Source organism: Pezoporus occidentalis, unplaced genomic scaffold (genome assembly GCF_034315485.1).
Source record: "Pezoporus occidentalis ecotype Australia unplaced genomic scaffold, CSIRO_AGI_Poc_V1 ctg121, whole genome shotgun sequence".
Lineage (NCBI taxonomy): Eukaryota > Metazoa > Chordata > Aves > Psittaciformes > Psittacidae > Pezoporus > Pezoporus occidentalis.
Window position 1 is genome coordinate 1,546,909 of NW_026913006.1, and position 21,912 is coordinate 1,568,820.

Below are 21,912 nucleotides of genomic sequence, written 5' to 3' on the forward strand. Positions count from 1 at the left end.
AAAATGGTATGCTTATACTTTCTTCAACAGTGATAATCTAGGTACAACACTTGCATACCTTCCTATGCTCAGCCGAAAGGACTGTTGAATAAATATAACCAGAACAATGATGACTAGGACTGAGGTTTTTATCTAATAATGAGAGCTCTGCTCAGAGTGAACCATGCTCTGAAGCCACCCTTATGCTGACCTGAAAAGCACTAAATGTATACTCGGTTTATGTGAGAATACCATCTCCTGATCACTTCCAGCACCATCACATACTTTACTTACCTTCTTCAAAGCCATCACGAAAAGAGCCGGACCGGCTCATAGTTCTGCTTTTCTCATCCAGAGACATGGAGCTGTTCCTGAAGCGTGTGTCGCTATAGGGGTCATAAGGACCATCTGCATTGGAAAGGCTGTGGGTCCGTAGCATGGCTGGATTTGACAGGCTCATCTGGGCTGCAGTGGTTGGGCTTGCTATAAGGTGAAGAACAAACACCAATTTATTTGCTTGACTACAGATTGTCATACCTAATTTTTGTGCAACTACCACAGGAGTCCCGTTTTTTTTTGTTTTCAAGATACAAATTTTTGATGTCATCCACTCCAGACCTCTGTTATTTTTCTAAATTCAATGAATTCAAGTCAGAGGTATGCAAACCAAGCTAAGTGAGCAAGAAAACTCAAACAAATAGGGTAATTTCAAATGTTGCTTGATATGTCTATGCTTCTAAAGACAAGCTCAGTCAACTCAGTAACACCTTGTAGGCATGAATTAATTAACCCCCCCCTTTAACTGGCAACAGCCCTTCCTCCAGAAGGACTAAAACGCCCGAAAGAATTGAAACTAGCATTTTGCCTATTCAGAACAGGCCTTGTGAACTATCCCTTCAAAGCCTTCAAGTTCTCAAAACCAAACATTTTCATATGTATTTAAGTCAGAAATTTTAAGACCCTAGTTTCCTACTAGTTTTATATTTTAGAATTGTTTCTTTCCACTGTGAGCTCCTAAGAATTAAACAACTTAAAATTTGCCTAAACCAATACTCTCCCAAAGAGCGTTTAGAGTCAAAAACACCTAGCGCAATTTAACATTTTTTTAAACAAATTTTCTGCTAAAATTATACATGCTATTTACAAAGAACTAGTTGATTTGGGGGAAAAAATGAAAGCAACAAAATCACTGTTCAACTGGCAGGTTCCCCTTGGTGTGCTGTCAATGCCTACTTCTATATACACCATCAAATGATACAGACTATTGTAGAAGATAAAATAATTTGGTTTAAAGATGCTCAGCTTTGATACCAATACTTTCTATTTAACTGGTGGTGAGGCACTGGAACAGGTTGCCCAAAGAAGTGGTAAATGCTCCATCACTGACAGGGTTCCAGTCCATGCTGGACAGAGGTTTGGGTGACATGGTCTAGTGTGAGGGGTCGCCGTTCATGGCAGGGGGTTGGAACTAGATAATCTTAAGGTCCTTTCCAACCCAAACCATTCTGTGACGCTGTGATTTAATGACCTCTCTTGACTCCCAATATCTCCAAGCTCTTAAGAACACAGAAAAACCTTTTTTTTTCTTTACTGAAATTGCATGTGGCAAAACCAGCTTTTGAACCTTATTAAGGTAAATAATCTTCAATTTTCTCCATAAAGAGTTAACTTTCTGGGCCTATGATGATACTTCTTCAGCATTTTTTCTGACCATCAAAGTACTTTCATGAACTTTCATGGCAGTTTGTTAGCTGCTGGCAATGTAATTATACTGGGTGTATAGTCAGCTGAACTTTTGTTAAGTGTCAGTGGTTTTGTTGGTTTATTTAAAGCTGTTTGTTTAATCTGTTTCTTTTCAGTGCACTCCAAGAAAGGCTCTAAAAGGTCACTGCTGTGCCAGAAATAAGTGACTGTGTCTAAGTTGCTGCTAACTCACATAAGCCTATACCTATGAAGTTCTTGTGTTAACTAGTCACATATTATTTAACGTTCTGGAAAAGATGGAGTGGCTTCTAAAAATCAGAAAGAAACAGAAAACATCTGTTCAGTGTAGTACTTTCCAAATGGCATTTAACTTAAAGACAATATATTTACTGTTAGGGTTGATTTATATACCTAACCAAATTGCAAAGGCAACTAAGTGATATTTAATCAGTGCACCAGAGATGAGCACTACCAGAGCTTTAGATGAGGTTATTTCACCTTTTGATATAGTCAACTAAAATCTGCAATGCTTTATGGATCCTGTCAATCAACTTTTATTGTTTCCTTCATTTAAAAAGGGTTTTCTTTTATCAATGTAGTAAAGTGAAAGAATGGTACTTTTTTCTGAATTAAAATTCTTCTGAGTAGGAGGGCTGGAACTCTATTATCTTTAAGGTCCCTTCCAACCCAAACCATTCTATGATTCTATGAAATGCAATTATTACGTAATATGTCAGACTGAACTTTTACACAATTGTCAAAGAAGCTACCTGTAAAATACATACAAAGATAAAATATCTCAAATTGATGAGACTGGCACATATAGTAACTAATATTAATAAACAGGGTAAGCAACACCTTAAGTCCTTTAAACCCCAATGTGTGATATTCACTAACAGCTCCACCAAACAGCTCACAATTATATTAAGGCATCTGATTATCCCCAGGGAAGTATTTTCAAAGAGTTACTCCAAATATGCCACCTTTGGGCATACAGAATTGTTGAATCACAGAATCAGCTAGGTTGGAAAAGATCTCTGAGATCATCAAGTTCAACCACTGCTCCAGCACTGCCAAGGCCACCACTAAACCATGGCACTAAGGGCCTCATCTACACAGTTTGTGAACACTTCCAGGGATGGAAACTCCACCACTGCCCCGGGCAGCCTGTTCCAATGCTTGAACACCCTCTCCGGGAAGAAACTGTTCCTAATATCCAGTCTAAACCTCCCCTGGTGCAGCTTGAGGCTGTTTCCTCTTGTTCAATCACTTGTTAGTTGAGAGAAGAGAGCAGCCACTTCCTGGCTCCACCTTCCTTTCAGGTAGTTGTAGAGAGCAATAAGGTCCCTCTCAGCCTTCTCTTGTCCAGAAAATGAGATAATAATGCTAATTAGTCATGCATCTCAATGAACGTGCGTCCTGAGTTTGAATGTGGGACTCAGAGCCTCTAGAAGAAAATTATATTGTGTAATATGCTTTTTTCAAGACACATGAGGTATTGCGATGATTATTCAAACGGGTAAGTATTTACCGAGCTGTGAGAAGTTAAATCTAGTTCCAGAGGGTGATGTTACGCTGGATCCAGATGAAAAAGGGGAATTGCCAGCAGTATCCTGAAGTCCTCCTGCTGAATGGGAGCGTAGCCATTCTTTAGCATCGTCTTGATTACGGAGCTGGGAGGACGGAGCATACCTGCAAAAACAGTTATTTAAGAATGGCTGACATTTATTTATTTAAAGTAAAAGAAAACCCTAACATGAAATGTCACAAGACCTGGGAAGGAGAGAGGGAAAGAAAGATGGTGGAAGAATGCTCACGTAAAATTTAAGGATTAAAATGATATAAACCCAATGTAACTCTAAATTAAGGTGCTGCTCCAAGCTGTTTTTAAGCTGTTCCTAATTCATTCCACCCCTCTTTAGGGAAAAAAAAAAAACACAAACTCCATTCCTATGGCTTCGGAAGTAGCCGAACTAGTAGTGAACAAAAAGCTGAAGACAGTACTTGTGAACTGTGGCACTGTAGAGTAAAAAATAGGGTATGTTCCATAGTACGATTTAAAAATAAAGCTATAATATGGAAATCCTTTCATTTCCCTAAGGCTATACTAAAATTCTATCAGTAGTTTAGTCTCCTGGTACATCACTAAGCTTATCTGGCTTTTTATCATGTACCCAAATTCAAGTCAACAAAGCCATTATCAGATTTTCAGCAAGCTGTGACACAATCATTCGTATTCCAGAGACATGAAATACAATGGCCTGTGGAGATGTAGCCTGTTGAGTTCAAAACTAATAGCATTAAATCATCATAGAGGAGACAATGTTTAGCCTTTTCTGAAGGCAAAGAAAAAAAGCAGAAACATTGTCTATGCCAACATCAATGGCAAAACACCCACTGTTTTTGGCTTAAGCAAAGTTTTAAATCTGCTTCTGCTTATGCCTGAAAAATAGGGATGCTACCACACGTGTTATGTGAAATACGTGACAGGATGCAGGTATCAACAGAAAGAGCATCATGGAAACACTCATTTGCTAATGGATTTCAGTGCCTGTCTTATGCTCTGCCATCCGCTTTTGAGAAATATTTATGAGTTTCTAGCTCTCCTTCCAAAAACACTTGAAGCCTATTATTAGTTGATATTATCTACTTAATCAATCAGCTTCCCTCCAACTACTGTATACAGTAAGATACCACTTATGAAGACTGTTTTAAATCCATGTGAACACTACAATAAGTAACACTGCAAAAACTCAAAACCACTTTCAAAAAATATTTTAATTCATTCTGCTGCTTATGCCTCAACACTTAAGCAACAGTCCTTGACTATCTGCATCTCTTCAACTTCGCACATACATCAGTTTATAAAAAAAAGGAGCTTTTAAAAAGCCAGTTTAACACACTAAGGCATTCTGCTTTTCAGCACTAATACCTACCTGTTCAGCACTCAAATGTTTGGGTATTAAAAGAGAGTCCTTACTTATTAGAGACATACATGAGAACAACAGAAACATTTTAAACCAAATGCCATTTTAAGAACAGCTTTTAGCACTTGGCTTCATGGGCCGAAGAACACTGTATAGCTTCAGTGAATTTTGCAATATTTAAAGCATTTAATTACTACACCTGATGTTGATTATCTTGCTAGAATTGCTTAGATCAATAGAAAAATCTTTTTTTGGGTGTGGTTTTTTCATGTTAGAAAACCTTACAGAGAGATACAAAATGTATGAGGAGACAACTGCCAGAAGTTTGTCTGGGGATTTTGTTTTCTTTTCTAAAGGAGTAGAAGTTATCCCTAAGAGTCCTCTATCTCTAGGTATTCTGAAGCAAGTATTTTTTTTTTTAATTACTATGTCCAATCTCATCCTAAAAGGTTTGGCAGGATATGGAAAATCTTTTCTATTTGTATATCAACATCAAGGGTTCCAGGTAGAAAATTATCTCAAGCCATTCCTTGTAATAGCCACAAAAGCTGCAAAATTATTGTTTTCAAATCATGCCAAGTGATGGTTTATGAGATGCTTTTCAGCAAGCAAAAGCCACAGTTCTTGCTTAAGCGGAGAAGGCACTTGATTTAAAAAAAATTGACACAGCAGTCAGTGCCTTAAGGATTAAAGAAAGAATAAAAGAAAAAAAAAAGAAATAATATTGTTGCCACCTCTTGCGAACTGTGACCACCACCACCACCATCCACAACAGAAACACAAAGCAAACTCCAAAGCCACAACAAAAGCTGTGTGGAAACATGAATACCTGAGTCCCTTCTTAGGCAAAGTGTTCCTATCAAGATGTGGGTCGCTGCAGAAAAGTTAAAAGAAAAGAACTTCAGAGAAGAACAAATGGGAAGGCATCAGACCAGAATGAAGGATGTACAAATATCTGCATCACCTTTTCAGAGGAAAAGGTGCTGGGGCCTTCCTATAGAAACATGCAAAAACCTCCTTGGACAGGTATGGATTTGCACAAACATGCATCTGGTACCATGCCAATGAATCTCATCTGTTCACAACGTGATCTTGCCATTGCTTCTACCCACAACAAACAAAACTGGTTCTTTAAATGTCAAGCTTAAAACTGTGCTTTTCAGCAGACATGAGGTAGACTATTTGTGAAAACTGATGAGCATCTTCAAGTCCAAAAACCACCTTCCTGTCATTTCTTTCAGCAGACACTGTTTAGGGAATGCAGCTAATTAATTTTATGCAGCTGCAACGCATAGCAGTAAAAGTGTTGAGCCCAGACTGTTTCAGTTTCCAAATCTCAGCTTAAATTCCATTAACACAGCAAACTGACTCTATCAGTCATCCAAGCCTCACATATTTATGTCTTCACAACTGGTGAAATTGTAACTAAGCAGAATCTGTTAATTTGTTTTCTTAAGAAAATATCCATGTTCTTAAATGAATTCATTTCATGACAATCCTTATAGCTAAATTACAGCATGGGACTAATTAAAATCATAGCAGTGAGTAGAAGTGAGCTAGACTGCTTGGATTTGGGTCTTTTCCTAATTTTAGCATTCATCTTTAGAAGGATGGGTGCACCCAAGTCTCTGTGGAACACTCATGAGCCAAACTGCAATAGAAAACTGACAACACAGAATGACATGGGGACTTCACGACAAAAAAGACAGGCCTGAAAGGCAGTGGGAAAAGCAGCATGCCAGAGGGATGCTGAAATGCTAGTGAGAGTTTAGACTGGTAGAAAGAAAAAGTGCAATATTTTCAAATTGCCTTTGGAAAAGAACTGAGGGGGAGGAAAAAAAATACCCCTCCCCCCTTAAATCAAAAGATGTTCCCAGTAACAAAAAGCAACACCAAACCCAGGCCAACTCTGCCATTCTCCAGACTGATTTAGGCAGATACATGACGTGTTTGAGGGGACTCTCACTGGCATGTCTTTGTGTCAGCTCACACCTGAACAATGAACACAGCAGAGGACTCAAGTGAGCAGTCTGTCACAAAACAATTTGCTTCACTGAGATGGGCAACAAAACCTACAGCCTTGTGCATACTCCTGTCCTGAGACAGCATTACCTGTCCTGTCTCCTGGGCAAAGTATTTCGGCAGAATTTGGGGCTAGCAGCAGGGGAAGAAAGAGGGCTAGAAGAACCAGTCCAACAAGATAGAAAACAAGAGAAGGAATATTAGAATGAAAAGAGAACAGAAAGGAGTTTTATAATAAAGCACAAACGGAAACCCAAACTCTCAAGAACGTTACATTCAGCGGTAATTTTTTCCACTGACATGCAACTACGGAAATGTTTCTACCTGACTGTGTAATGACACATCAGGATAGGGCTGACTTGCAATGCTTGCAAGGGTACTACTGCCTTTTACAAAACATGTCTCAAAGACCATGCACTGCAAGTCATTGTCTGGTTTATACCAACGTTAGCTCCATGTTAATACAGCTCTGATGTTGAAAAAGCAGTCCCATTCCCTCCTCCCTGCTCAGTCTGTTCCCAGGTCCTGCTCTGTGTGTCCACACAGATACTGATAAATTTCATTGTGTAAGGAGCTGGGGAACTGATCAGTCTGAAACACAGTTCAGGTGACCATTTTTTAGTTGGATCCATCTCCCAGGCAGGTTCACTAAGCATTCACATGAGTGCCTGTACCGAAACATTGCAGGAACAACTGGAGAAAGGACACAGCAGCAGTGAGAGGCTGAGAAGGGATCAAGTGACTAAGGAAACAGGGGTATCTCTTCAGCACGACTTCCAGCTTAAAAGCCTATCAAATGTTATAAACAAGAAGTTTAAAATGAAACAGCTGACTTCTCAAATCAAAATAATAATGGTTTTCTTTTGAATATCACTAACAGAAGGCCTTTTTAAGGGTAACAGAGGACGCAAAAAATCAAATATTGGATAGAAAGAAAACCTGTCACGTTGGCTACCACAGCAAATGAAAACCTCACTTGAACCCATCCTCTTGCTCTGAACTGGGCTCCTTGCCTGGAATGACTTCTTTGTATGTTCTAATAATACTATTCAGTATCAGCTTCTGAGAAGCACAACCTGATTTCTATCTGCACCATTGGCTACTGCTGCCAGGTCTTAATTCATATTTGAGATACAACCAAACATATGGAAATGAGAGAAAAACCCACTAACCTTTCAGACAATGTGGTCTTAACACTGTTGGTTCGGACAAAGGGAGTCAGAGAATCATCTTTAGAGGCTGGAATCAAGCCACTGGAAGAGTTATGGCTCAGCCCACCTCCACTGCTTAGAGAGATATCAATGGATTCACAGCTGGTATGAAGACTGCTGACAGACTGATATCCAATGCCATCCTTGCTAACAGCAGAAGAGCTACTTGCGTTGGTACCCCACGTTAAACTGTTGGAAGGAGCTGAATGTGCTGAACTGGGACTTGAAGCTAATGGAGACTGGTTCAGATCTGTGTTTTTACTATACAGGGGACTGCTGCCCCCGCTGCTCAGCATACCACTGCCAGATGGCGAATCCAGATTTCCCTGCTGGTTCATAGTAGCGTGAGGATTGGAGATGACTACTGAGTTTTTCATATTTTCAGCTGTTGTGATGGGAACTTGTTTATTAGGCTTGCCACCAAAAAGTCTGTACAAAAGACAACATGAAAAAAATACATAAAATGGAGTATGAAATGCAAGAGTATTTTGTATCTAGACCATATAACTTCTTAGCTTCACAAAAACAAGATTAAGTAAATGATTCTAGATTGGACATATGCAACTATAAATTTATGAATCCTCTCGTTTTCACTTCACCTCCAATAAAGCCCAGAGGCAATTACGAGAGCTTCAAATCTATCTTAGGTGTGTCTACTCTGAATCTTGGAAATACTACTTTCACAAGGCTAAAGTACAGCTTCAATAGAACTAAAATAAAGCCAGATCATCTTCTGCTCCTTTAAGGAAAAAGGATACCAGAGGAACACTGCACTGATTAATTTGAAGCATGGAATTATTACAGAAGTTGAAAGCCTGTCCAGGTAAATTCTGTGCAAATCACCAAATGCTCTGTACAGAAGCAGCACTTGTTGCGATGTAACATGAAAACTATGTACTGACATCAAATGTAGGTTTGTATCATTTCAGGAGCCAAGATGGCTGGAAACTATTAATTTCTGAGTGTAGAATGAGATTTTACCTGCTTTGGCACCTGGGATTGGCTCAGTAAAAGATTAGCTGAGTCCCAGAACTAGTGCAAGGAAGGGAACGCGAAAGCATGGCTGGAGAAGGATGACTGCAGCATGCCCAGTTTGCATCACTGTTGCCTGTGATGCAGCTGCACTGCCAATGAAGAAAGTATTTCAGTTCCCTCATTAACAGGCAACAGGAAAGTTCTCAGCAGTGCAAAACTGTCTTTCTTAGAAGCAAACATGCTTCAGACCAGATTATCAATCATTCCAGGACTGATCCTCAAAATTATAAAGGAAGCATTATCTGTTGACTCTAGCTGCAAACAACCCACCCCAAAACATTGCTTCTGTTTCTACCACTTGGCTCCAGTAACTGCCTTTGCAACCTTAGTTTTCCTCACACATATCTATATGGATTTGCTTCTTTGTTATCAACAGTGTGGAGTACTGGGGATGAAATCTTCCAAAGGGGTATCTATCAGACTGTAGTCCTCAGAAGAGAGGACTACAGCACTTCTGTACAAGAGCTCCTGCAGATTTACAGGTGGGTAAGCACCAAGCAGACCTTTCTATGCTTTTTAGTATTTCCAGGTTGTATGCACAACACATGCACACTAAGGCACTTTGTCCAACACTTCTCAGAAACACAAGGCCCGTAACATAGCTGGGCACCCTGCACACAAGTACAGTAAGCCCAGTGATGCCCACAAGCACTGTACTTACTGCACAGGTGCTAGCTGCAGCTCCAAAGTACCTGTGCAAGATACATGGAACACATCTAAAGTGGATGGCTGCTGTTGCATGCTTGCCACAACGCACCTGCACAACACTGCTGGATCAGGATAAGATGTACATCTACACCTATCTCATCATCCAGCATTGCTCTGTGCCATCATCAAAAGGAGCGTTACCAGCAGGTCGAAGGAGGTGATCCTGCCCCTTTGCTCTTGCGAGACCTCACCTGGAGTACTGTGTGCAGCTCTGGTGTCCTCAACATAAAAAGGACATGGAACTGTTAGAACAAGTCCAGAGGAGGGCCATGAGGATGATCAGGGGACTGGAGCACCTCCTGTATGAAGACAGGCTGAGAAAGTTGGTGCTGTTCAGCCTGGAGAAGAGAAGGCTGTGTGGAGACCTCATAGCAGCTTTCCAGTATCTGAAGGGGGCCTATAAAGATACTGGGGAGGGACTCTTCATTAGGGACTGTAGTGGTAGGACAAGGTGTGATGAGTTAAAACTTAAACAGGGGAAGTTCAGATTGGATATAAGGAGGAAGTTCTTAAAGGGTGGTGAAGCACTGGAATGGGTTGACCAGGGAAGTTGTGAATGCTCCATACTTGGTGGTGCTGTTCAAGGCCAGGCTGGACAGAGCCTTGGGTGATACGGCTTAGTGTGAGGTGCCCCTGCCCATAGCAGGGGGGTTGGAACTAGATGATCTTAAGGTCCTTTGCAACCCTAACCATTCTGTGATTCTATGATCCTATCAGCATAGGATCTCTCAAAAAGAGATTTGTGGTTCACCTGGACATGACACCATGCCTCACTGATTAGAAAACACTGACTTAGACAAGTCAGTCTGAATGATAAAACCCATTCCTACAGTGATTTAGAGACATTTTGAGTCTAGGTTTTATTTAATCTTATTAGAGTATAAGGAAAATGTCTAACCATGGCCTTCAGCGGCAATACCAGTTTAGGGTATTCCTGCTCCTGCGCCATTGGACTGGGGGCGCTGTACTCTTATGAGATATAATCTTGGAGCTTATAAAGACCCCAACCACAAAACAGTTTTACAAGCTGCTTTTAAGCTATGCAGCTTCACAACCTCAAACTGCTTCATGGCCCCACTAATACAACTGAAAGGATGGCTGTACTGTGGCTCCAAGAGAAACATACTACTGCTGCAGCCAGTGTCTGGTTGAACTGCAACCTTGCAACAAAACACATTCAGATGTGGTCTGGAGAGCATTCCTTTGAGTCCAGAGAAAATCCCAGTCAGCAAGACAGTCACATTAACACAGAGATTAACTCTGGCAGGATATACTCTACAAAGAAGGATATCTGTTTACTCCTATCTATTACTGACATCGATATATCTGAGCTGGCTATTGGGTCATGAATGTCTCCCGTATACAGAAAAGCAGCGTATTACATACTGCAAATCATTAAAGGCTAATTTAATAATAAAATACATCAATGTAAGTTATGCTTTTACTTAAGGGACATGCCTGATACATAATACTGGAGCTAAAGGGAATACTGAGAGAACAGAGACAGGCCCCCATGGCAGAACTATAGAATTTCACTGTTTGCAACAGCATAAAAGTTACACACATTTACAGACTTACAGGTAACTCTGTATTATTACAAAGGTATGGTCTCCAATTTACTGGATAATAATAAAAAATTCACAGGGACAAGAGGAAATATGCAAAAAACATTCGCAACCCATCTCAACTGACTCTGAAAATTAAGCTTGAAACCTGTATTGCCATTCTAGAAAGCAGAGAGGCCCAATTCAACTTTAATGCATTTTGGTATGTGACAATTTATAGACAGTCTGGTGACAATCCAACAGTGAAAATTGTAAATCAAAGAAGGGAATAGTTAAATTGAGCCTCAGTGTCTTCTCTTTGAAGTTTCATGTATTTCTAACTTGGACTTCATGATCTTAAAGGTCTTTTCCAACCTAGTTGATTCTATGATTCTAATTTAGCATTTCAATTACATAGCTAGCAATGTGGCTTTCTAGTAATAAATAAATTAATTTCCAATCAAATGTCAAGATTAATGTGCCGGAGGCTTGCGACACTGAAAATCTGCATGTTTCATGGGGTATACTATAGAAATTAAATGTCAGTTGGAGTTTTTCTCTTGAAGTAGACATTAATGGAAAATAACTGTTCTAAAGGACATGGCTTATCTAATGATAACCAGATATAAAGTATCTTGAATTACCCGCACATAGGCTCTTTAAATAAAACCAGCCATCTAAAAAGAAGCAGTTTACAACTCTTCACAGCATTAGCCTAAGCTGCCATCCCAGCCATTATGCTTGCATTGGTGCTTCAGATGGAATGGCGCTTTCTCACATCACTGGAAGCAGGATGATGTAGCATAACTGTATGGGTATTATGGGCGTCAAGACAAAATGAAATGCAAAACACTGCAACTTGAAACAGACAAGCTCCCTGATGTCAAATTCCACTGAAAAATAATATTAATGGAACCTTTCACCAGTATCAAGGCTTTGAAGCACACTGCATCAACAAATCAATTCCTGACCAATGCAGTGTTAATGTTAAGATAACGCGTGGGGTAGCTGTGGAGAAACAGACTACAGAGAAGATTTTTGTTTAAAAATATATAAGAAAATTTAACGCAACTTAGGCAGTAACTTTTCTTAGGGTTCTTGTACGCAGGTGAACAACCTGATGTTGAGTCCCACAAAACACTGGCCTAATGCACACAGCTGAAAGATTGGTTTGGTACAGGCACGCGAATCTAAGTATAGGAGGTCAATTTATGCTGTTCTCATGATGGAAATCTGAAATACTCTCCTGCTGTCAAGTTATAATTTGATCCACCATTGGAGTACTTCCAGGTTTTTTACATATACATTGGTGCAAGAACTCTTCCGTCACCTTCACGTAAGAAAACTCTTATTCCTTCAGCATGGATGAAGCCTTCAGGTCAGATTTTTGCAACACACTCATAATCACAATCGCCAATTTTTTACTCCCCAGATATTCAATTTTTGCTGATGTTGCGTGATGCACTGAGTATTTACAACACTGGCCAACCTGTTTATGTGAAATTCAGTGGAAATACAAAGACCTTGATGCAGGACACTAAATAGTAAGTGCTTCACACAACACAGCCAGGCCTGGCTCGGAGAGTCCTGCTCATTCAGCTTGGACTAACATCATTGCACGATCAACAGATTCAGTGCCTACCTGCGCAAAGTGGGAGAGGCCACATCAGGGTACTTGGCTCCTTGCTGGTGAGTACTTTGAGCTCCACTAGAAGCAGTCTGTGATGCAGGATTCACTTTAACAGAATTACATGAGGCCACGCTTTCGTTGTCAGACGAAATCCCTTTCTCTTTATCAGTCTGATTGACTAATCCTGGCAGAGAGTTTCCAAGGATTACCTTGGCAGGCTCTCTCATTTTTGGGACAGGCAACCCGGCTGACTTGCTGCTTATGTTGGAGTCTATGCTACTTGTGCTAGATCTATTCCCAGCTCCACTTCTGCTACTGGATTTACTGGGCCGGGGTAAACTACGATACTGAAGATTAGTTCGGGCACTAAGTGCTAAGTAGCCATCATCCTGGTTCTGGGAGCCATCCACACTAGTCTTCCGACCAGTGGTCCTACCCATGAGTCCAGATGACTTTGGGATTTTTCCCAGGGTAGCTGATCTACTGGTGATTGTTGCCCCACTGGCAGTGATTATAGTCATGCCTAAGGCTGACCCGCTTTGTTTCTTAAATCCAAATGTATTAGCATTAGCAGCAGTTGTTCTAGTGTTACTTGTGGGAAGCTTTTTGGATTCATCACCACTGCTGCGTCCTGCATCTGATGGGGAACGCTTAACATGTCCAGCTTTAGGAGATAGTCTACCCTTTTCTGATACCTTGGCGTCATCAGTTTTCCCTACAAAAATAGAAAAAGAATTCTAATATTTAATGACTTGAAAAACATCAAGCAAATGATGAAACTCAAAGCAGCATGAAAAGCAAAAGCGTGCTAGCCACCAAGTGTGGATAGAAATCATGATCTAGTCTGCACTGAACTTAGATGCCACTCTAGTTAGAGTTATACATGCAGACTTGCCAGAAGACAGTATGTGGTGTGTTTGCCCCCAAGAATATGAAAAGCAGAACAGTGTTATGTCATACTGACAAGAAAAAATGTTTCCCTCTGTAGCTACCATAGAGGAATCCTCTTTAATCATTAGAAAGAAGCAGTGCTGGGCCATTAGTACAATCTTCCTACAAGGCACTGTTCAAGGAATTATCTAACTTTAACTTTTTCATATACAATTGTGTACATGACCAAACGAGGAGAGGTATTAACTTATATTACTTGATTATGAAAATTCAATCAATTTCCATTCACACATCTGCAAAAGCTAAAATCACTGTACATTTCTAAGAAAAGCCAGAACTAAACAGTGTTTAGTATAAATTAACATGCTGGTTTAGTAAAGGGAAAAACAAAATCTCCTTAACCACACATACTACATGTTCTTACAGTTAACCTTGACTTCAAAAGCTGAAATTATACTATCTATTGTGCATATGGCAGTACTGTGCCCAATAAACAGCTCAGCTTAAGACTAGAGTTGTCATGAAAACAACTTCCATGGTGTATTCCAAAATATGCATTTTCAAATGAACAGAAATAGAAATGTGGACATAAAAGATGCTGCAGAGGTTAAAACAATAACTAAAAATAAAGACAGCACTACCTGAAGTTCAGGTTCTGCCTCTGGAAAGTATTTAAACTGTTTTCATACTGAACATACTTTTTGGCTTGTTTCTATCTTACACCTTTTCTCACCTGTTCCAGGTGTCTTTAATGCGCCTGAGGTGGTTGAAGGTTTAGTCCTTGGTGTGGTAATGCCAACTTGAGCTGACATGCCCCGTCGCCAGGAGCCCGTCTGTGAAATAACAGTGTTCTTCCTACCAGAAGTACTTTTATCAGATTCATCTGACACATCAGAGGGATTCCGCCTCCATTTAGATCCTGGCTCCATTTTTATGCCGCTATCAGATCCTCCGTCTGATTTCTTGACTTCATCACTGGACCATAAGGAATTCCGCTCAACCTGGGAATGCTTTTCTGCATCAGTCTAGGAGAGATAAGGAATTGCAAATACAACCTTCAGAGCAAGCCCTTCTTTTAAGAAGCTTCATAAATGAGAACCACCAAATGATTCATCAACTCAGTAGTCATTTCTAAGTACCAACAAACATAACATACCTTTGATACAGAAATGTTACACAAAGAAATGACATATCTTTTTAATATGCTAGGGAAAAAAATACAAAAACCCTGTAACAGCCATGCCCCTTAGAATAAATAAAGACAAAAAAAAAAAGAAAAAATCCACTTGATTTATAAAGGACATATTCAGCTCTATGACATTTATAATCCTCCATCTCAAATTTCTGACTAACCCTTCTACCGCAATGCCAAAAAATCCTTTCAAACCTGTGCAGCCAGCTCCCCTTTGTTCTTGCTGCTTTCCTATCTCTTGTCTAGCAATTGATCTCCAGAGTATGAGGAGGCATCTTTTTAAACAGATTTAAAGATATGGAATGCTGTTCATTCTAATCTAATGTAGTAGAAGGACACCCAGAAGCTGAAGAAAAATGAATCCCCAACAACTTTCTAGCAACATTCAAGAGTGACTTAAATATGTATTTTACCGTAGTTTTTAATTCATGTTCAACTCTTAAACACTGTTTACCCTATTTTGCGCAGAATGCACTACCAATCCTTTATGGAGGATTTTGCAAAGCTCAATGTCAAATACAGAATTTTTTCTTTAGCAAACCTTTGCCTAGTTCTCAGAAATGCTTAAATCTATTGGCCTATATAATTATTTGTAATGTATTCCCAATACATTATAATTTTCTATTGCTAACAATTATTCCTGCAGAATTCTACTTCTCCTGCCAAATGATGCTGATTAATACGGCAAATTTTGTAGTACCATAACTAACTATTTTGCAATCAGGCACAAATGATAAATATTCTCACATCTGACCATCATCCACACAACCACCCCGGCCCTCAAAAGACAGGTGAAGTGCCCTCCAAACATGGCAGTACCATGAAAGACTGATAATTCAACACTTGATCATGAAGTTCCCAAGTAAGAGGCAATAAATTCTGGAAAGATGCTGGAGTGTCATCTCTTCCCTACAGCCTAGGCAGAAGATGAATATACAGTAGTTAAATGGTAGCATCACTTATAAGGATACTATTTTAAATACCCCAAAGCATTACAAAGCTCACAACCTTTTAGTCCTTTTGGATAATCAGAAAAACACAGGAAAAGATGTGTGATCATTTACCATGCTTTAAAAAAACCTATCTATTTTACTCTTTAAGTTCCTAAAGTTTAAGAGTTTCAAGCTTATGACTCTTCCTACCAGATGACACCATTAACATGAAAGAACCTAGGCGAATTGTGGCTTAATTTCCTCTGCTTTTTACTGTAATTATCTTTTTTTAAAGCCTGAAAAACTAGTTAAGCAATCAGTATGTGAAAGCTGACACCACACATCACAATGGTCTTTCTTTATTCACGTGAAATAGTGAGGGCCTGGGTTATTAGTCTGCATATTGAGTCATTACACTAACGACCATTTGCTGATTTATGGATTTAGATACTATTTTCTTGTGCTTTCCTTGCACTATGCAAATGTTGTTCCCCTGCCTCTCCGTTCAGAGACAGCAACACAGAACAGCTTGATTAAAACACTGCTTTCTAACTTCCTCCTTTTCTTTACGGCTGCAAAGTGTGGGGATGATTATCTTTCTAGTTATGACCATTGGTAGGTGTGCAATAAATTCACAGTGTGACTCTTCTGATGTCCTGTGTTCCTCTAAAATCATAATTTCATTCAAACGTCTCCTAGATTTATGTATCATACAATCCCAGACTGGTTTGGGTTGGAAGGGACCTTAAAGCTCATTCAGTTCCAATCCCATGCCACCGGAAGGGACACCTTCCACTAGACCAGGTTGTTCCAAGCCCCGTCCAGCCTGGCCTTGAACACTGCCAGGGATGGGGCAGCCACAGCTTCTCTGGGCAACCTGTGCCAGCGCCTCAGCACCCTCACAGGAACTTCTGCCTAAGATCTCATCTCAATCTCCCCTCTGTCAGGTTAAAGCCATTCCCCTTTGTCACTACATTCCTTTTTACAAAGTCCTTCTCCAGATTTCTTGTAGGTCCAAGAGAGTATAAGCAAGAACAAACAAGTAACTGACCAACAAAACCACCTCATCATCATCCCTCACATACTCTCATTAGTATATTGCTTCAAGTACCTTGTCTGGAATTGAGTATTTACACTGTTAGTTTTCAAGAGCAAGAAATACACCTACTTGCTAATTACAGAGCAACTCTAGTTTTGGTTGAGTGAAATATTCCCATACCTTCTATTTACCCACCTCTGAGCCTGTAAGAATAGTACAGTCTCAACAGAGAGAGCAGCATTACACGAAGTCCTCTATCTTTGCTTGCTTCCACTTCATTCCACTACTATACCCACAGCCAAAGTTTTTCTGTAGCCTTTGAAACACTGCACATCTACCCTTGAAGCCCTCTGGCCAGAGATGTTTCTGTTTCACGGTAAACACTGAGCAGCACAGACACATGACTAAGGAATCAAAACCAAAACACAGCTAAACCTGGCATGGGGACTGCAGCTGAAACTACACCTCCTGAAAGGGCAAAAGTGGGTATATTATTTGCTGGAAGTCATGGCAAGACAGAGCAAGCATGATCTGGGAGCAAAGCCTGCATCAGACTCAGCTAGGAGCAGTGGTAACCACCAGGATTTCTCAGCTTCTCCCTACAGTTCTGTAAATCCAATTATGAAGCTGTGAACAGACCAAAACCATCTGTGCTCCAACAGAACTGACAAGCTGTCTTGATCTAACAGCTTAAAGATGCTGCTGCTTTCAATTCGAAGGAATTGTTTCCATCTTTGGATCTTTTTAACATTAATAAACTCGTTCATGTACTTGATCTGTTCCTCATTTGTATCTTATTTCAGTGATGTAAGTTATTTTCAAACACCCACAATGTCTTAGTTTCTTATTAAAATGTATGTATGATGTGACTTTAAAGGCATATTATATGCAGTACCGTGTAAAAGGTAACTTATCTATGTACACTGTAAGAGAAAAATGTTAGGGCCCCAAATGTCATACATTTGCATTAAGTGCTTTGGTACTTGACATAACCAGAGCAAGACAAGGGAACATAGTAAGGCAAATCCTGGTTCTTATGACTAGTTTGTTCAGAACCAACTTGTGAACATCTTCACAGCACTGCTACAAAAAAGGGCTACAACTATGAATGTCTACAAACACGGAATTAGTATCATATGAAAGTCCTGCTTCTCAAAGATTGAGAAACTACAGCTTCTCGAGTATAAGCTACTCAGCAGCTCTGAAAATCACTTCCTTAGCAGAGACTTTTTCCCTACTACAACCACGCATTCTTCCTCTGCAGAGATGATTCTGCACAAGTTTCTGATTTTATCAGCAGACACTGACATGTCAGGGCTCTCTCCCTTTGATGGTGCTGTGTTATTTGTCTGGACTCCCAGTTGAACGTGTATTAGCTTCAAGCTCCCGCTTCAATTTTCTGAAATCATCTGAAAAAGATGTGCTAGAATCACAGCAGCTTGAAAGTGCCTACTATTTAGGAGAACCAAAGCAGTCGATAGCCTGAGCAGAAAAGTCCACACCCCTCTGGAGATGTCTGTCAACCCTTTGTGGCTCACCACCCAGGAGAACGTAAACCTGGGCAAAGGGCCATTATATAGTATCCAGGTAAGACACAAAAGGCATATATACAGCATTCACTGTGTCACGAGATCTACTTCGGGCAGCATAAAATCAATCCTATAAGCTATGAAAGGTTCCATCACTCCAAGCTATTTTCATTCCCTTGGTTTACAAGATTAGGATATTCTGTTCAAATGAAAACAAAGTATTTCATGGACAATAATTTGCAGACAATATTAATACCTAGAATAAATTAATACCTAGAATAAATACTGTCAGCAACAAAAACTGAAGCAGCTCACAGACACACATGAATAACCTGCTAAAGCAAACAACTTGTATGCTTTAGCTCCCAGCTTCCTCTCCTAATGACTACGCTCTACCATCTGCACAAGTTTCAGGTGTTTTTCTTCTTGTGCATGTCTGCGCTCTCTTGGGTGCTGTAATATATGTGGAGGAGGAAGAGGAGTTTGTCAACACAGATTTTGATCTCTCAGAGCCGTTTCCAAGAATCCGATCCACCAGAAGATAAAAGTCAAATGAGTTTCTATTTTTTTCCTTAGGTTAATGTTAAGTCATATTTCCCTTTTTTGTCCTTTTTTCCCCAATAGTATTATGATGTTAAGATGGTAACAACTGTCAAAAAATACTTCTAGTTGTCTATGCTACTCTCTGTGTTACATACTGAAAACACACGTGATAGATCTTAACTCCTCTCAACTTGTATGGGACTTGTAGCAGCAGTTTTGAGTGTACATGCAATCGCTGACACACAACCAGAGGCTAACTGGAAACATTTAATGTAGGCTCAAACATGCACCTTGTGGCAAGGGAACAAAGACTAATACGTGCTTGCACCACAGTCCTGGAGGCAGAGTAACACTCCACAGCAACCGCACGTCTACATTAAAACTAAAATCAGATTTAGGCTCCAGTCATGAAAAAGAGAGGAAAGTAACAGAGGAGAAGGTCATACCTACATCCCTCTTCTCTACCTGCTGCAATGCCAAATCACTGCATCCTGGTTGCTCTGACACACAAAACCTTGATCAGGTGGGCTTACAAAGAACAAAGCTGGACAACACAGAGCTATATTTTTCCCAACTAAATTCCATATAATTGAGAGAAAAAAAAGCAGCTTCTATTACTGCAAATCTCTGCATTCTGCAATCTTGTCACTGGATACCTTCACTTGTTTTACCCTCACTGGACGTCTGGTGTCTGAGCACAAAATGTATATGTGTGATGCTCATGGATGTAAAATTTATCCTCCTATGAAATGCTGCCAAAAATAGAAAGCCTGCGATACCATGCAGCCCTGGAAGTTTAAAGTGATCTATTTCACTTGCCTGGCACTCCTTCATTTCCAAGGGAAGCGTAAATAATTTTTAAGTGCTCATGTTTCATGTTGCCTTAACTGAATTCTCTTCTTTCACAGAAAACATAATACTTTTTCCAAAGCTAAAGAAAAATAATATAATCCCATCTACTGATGCCTATTTTCTGTACAGCATTTCTGCTGGGAAGGCAGAAGCCATCTGTTGCCACACCACAGCAGCAGAGATGCCATGGATTCCACACACAGAGGAAATATTCCTAAATGCCATGTATGATGAGGTGGTTATTATTTTTTAACACTGCCTTTGCAGTGCTATTGTCTGTACTGAAGTCTGTGTGTTCAAGTCCACCCAACTTAAAACAGTTACACCTATTCCACAGAAAAAACAGTAAGTATCAATGTTACCTGTGTAAATCAGACATCTTACCTGCGCATCTAAGTTTTTGCGGGAGGAGGCAGGCGTGTTGGCATAGGAGCTGATAGAGGAGCTAGTGTTAATGTCATCAGTGCTGAGGTTATCTATGGTGTCACTGATCCCACTGCTGACAGAGCTGCTGTCATCCCAGCTGGAGAAAAACACAACAAAGGTAAAAAAATAGGGTTAAAAGACAGAAGCATCATCCAAAAGGATAAGTATTATTTCTACAAACTTTATCCCACTTGCAGTTACCGACTGAAAACAATCTCTCATTTTCCTAACTTACCTTATTTGCAATTCCAACTCTAAATCCACACAGCTCATTAACGACAGCGTTGCCACAAAGCCTAATGTATACCATCTATTCAGCCAAGAGCACCAATGATACAACTCTTCTTGACTCAACTGGAAGTCTGCATCAGTAAACAGTTTTTCAAGTGACCCTCAAAATTTATGCCTGCAGTGATAGAGCAGGGCAAGGTGGTGCTAACAAGTCACCTCCAGGTAGGCATAGCACTGATTTGCTAAGCCCTAACGCAGATATGGAACTTAAATGCAAGGAAAAAATTCATCCTGAAGCAATCTTTTGTTAAACTGACCTGGGCAACAACCTGGATCTACCATCACAGCATCACTGGTCTCAGAAGACTTCAGTAATTGAAAGCTTAGTTGTTCAGATGGTACATAACCCTCCTGAGCTATACAACATATCCTTTTCAAGGAGATCTATTAACTGCTTACTATTCAGGACTACCTCCTTCCAGTGTGTCAACAGTGTCAACATTTAAGTGAGAAACATGTAACTGAAATTTAGGACATAGAGAACACCAACATAAAACCTCTATGTGAGTGTTAGAACAGACAGAAACAAAATGACCTAGAAGTCAAGCCAGATGTTCCACTCCTAAAATGCCCTTAAAAATAAACTGCTGAAGGAAAAGATTTATAAACTGGCTTAAAAGTGCTCCACCTTGGAGAACAATAAAGCTGGGATTGGCAAGTAGCTCTGTGAAGACATTTCAGTCCACTGATAGATAACTACTACTGGGAACTCATAAACACATATTTCATAGATCATTTGTGAAAGCTAGAGAGTTCTCTAGCTATTTATCACCACAGCCTCAGATTTTGGAAGCTCCAGACTGTCTTCCCCTTTACATTTCTGTCTGCTTTCCAAACTTGTAATCAAGAGATTGAAGTGAGATTTTTTGACCTTTAGAGTGAAAGCCATTCACAAGCTGATATATGTATTTTAATATATGCATTTAAAAATTAACTGCATGTTACCTAATTGAATTCTGTAAAGAAACCCCTATCTGCCTGGTTTCTTGAATTTTATTCATAGCTTCACCACTGATTTACTATATAGCCTTACTATAACCTTTGGCAACTCTGAAAGTACTTTGGTCTCACTACAAACCAGCAACCTGTATGGATTTTAATGATGCTTTCATGCTTTTTAATTGCTTTTTGCTTACTTGGGTGTATTTTGTTCATCCACATCTATGTGAAGCCTTTCAGACACCTGAGCACAGCTTAACCAGCAGCACAGTTGGCTGAACTGCCTGCAGAAAGGGTTATTGCTTGAAGTTGCTCTTTGCTACTGCTTTGTTCCCAGTTATGGTTCACATCAATCTGCCAGCACAGTTATTTGCGCCAGCTCTCCCATATCACTGCAGACAAGGCCAGCTGGGAAGCTCAGATCAACAGCTTCAGCAAGCCAGATTGATTTTGCCTTCAGGAAGTCTGGGAGTGCTCAGCCAGGCTGCTCTGCTGGCAGACGACAGGGATGGGGATGG

The 21,912-nt window shown here is 40.0% G+C and overlaps 1 protein-coding gene and 1 long non-coding RNA gene across 3 annotated transcripts in view; one reads left to right on the top strand and one right to left on the bottom strand.

The window, feature by feature from the left end:
* LOC134157867 (uncharacterized) overlaps positions 1–21,912 on the top strand; it is a 281,636-nt gene that overhangs the window by 196,855 nt on the left and 62,869 nt on the right. The gene's annotated exons all lie outside the window — the stretch shown is intronic.
* Positions 1–21,912, bottom strand: part of NAV2 (neuron navigator 2) — a 220,797-nt gene that overhangs the window by 34,618 nt on the left and 164,267 nt on the right. For both annotated transcript variants that reach the window (XM_062607289.1, XM_062607288.1), the window contains 8 exons: positions 20,123–20,261; positions 14,385–14,676; positions 12,773–13,475; positions 7,805–8,272; positions 6,723–6,788; positions 5,440–5,484; positions 3,215–3,375; positions 274–462 (listed from right to left, as the gene is read on the bottom strand). In XM_062607289.1, the coding sequence (XP_062463273.1) occupies positions 274–462; positions 3,215–3,375; positions 5,440–5,484; positions 6,723–6,788; positions 7,805–8,272; positions 12,773–13,475; positions 14,385–14,676; positions 20,123–20,261 (2,063 nt within the window). The remainder of the gene's footprint in view (positions 1–273; positions 463–3,214; positions 3,376–5,439; positions 5,485–6,722; positions 6,789–7,804; positions 8,273–12,772; positions 13,476–14,384; positions 14,677–20,122; positions 20,262–21,912) is intronic.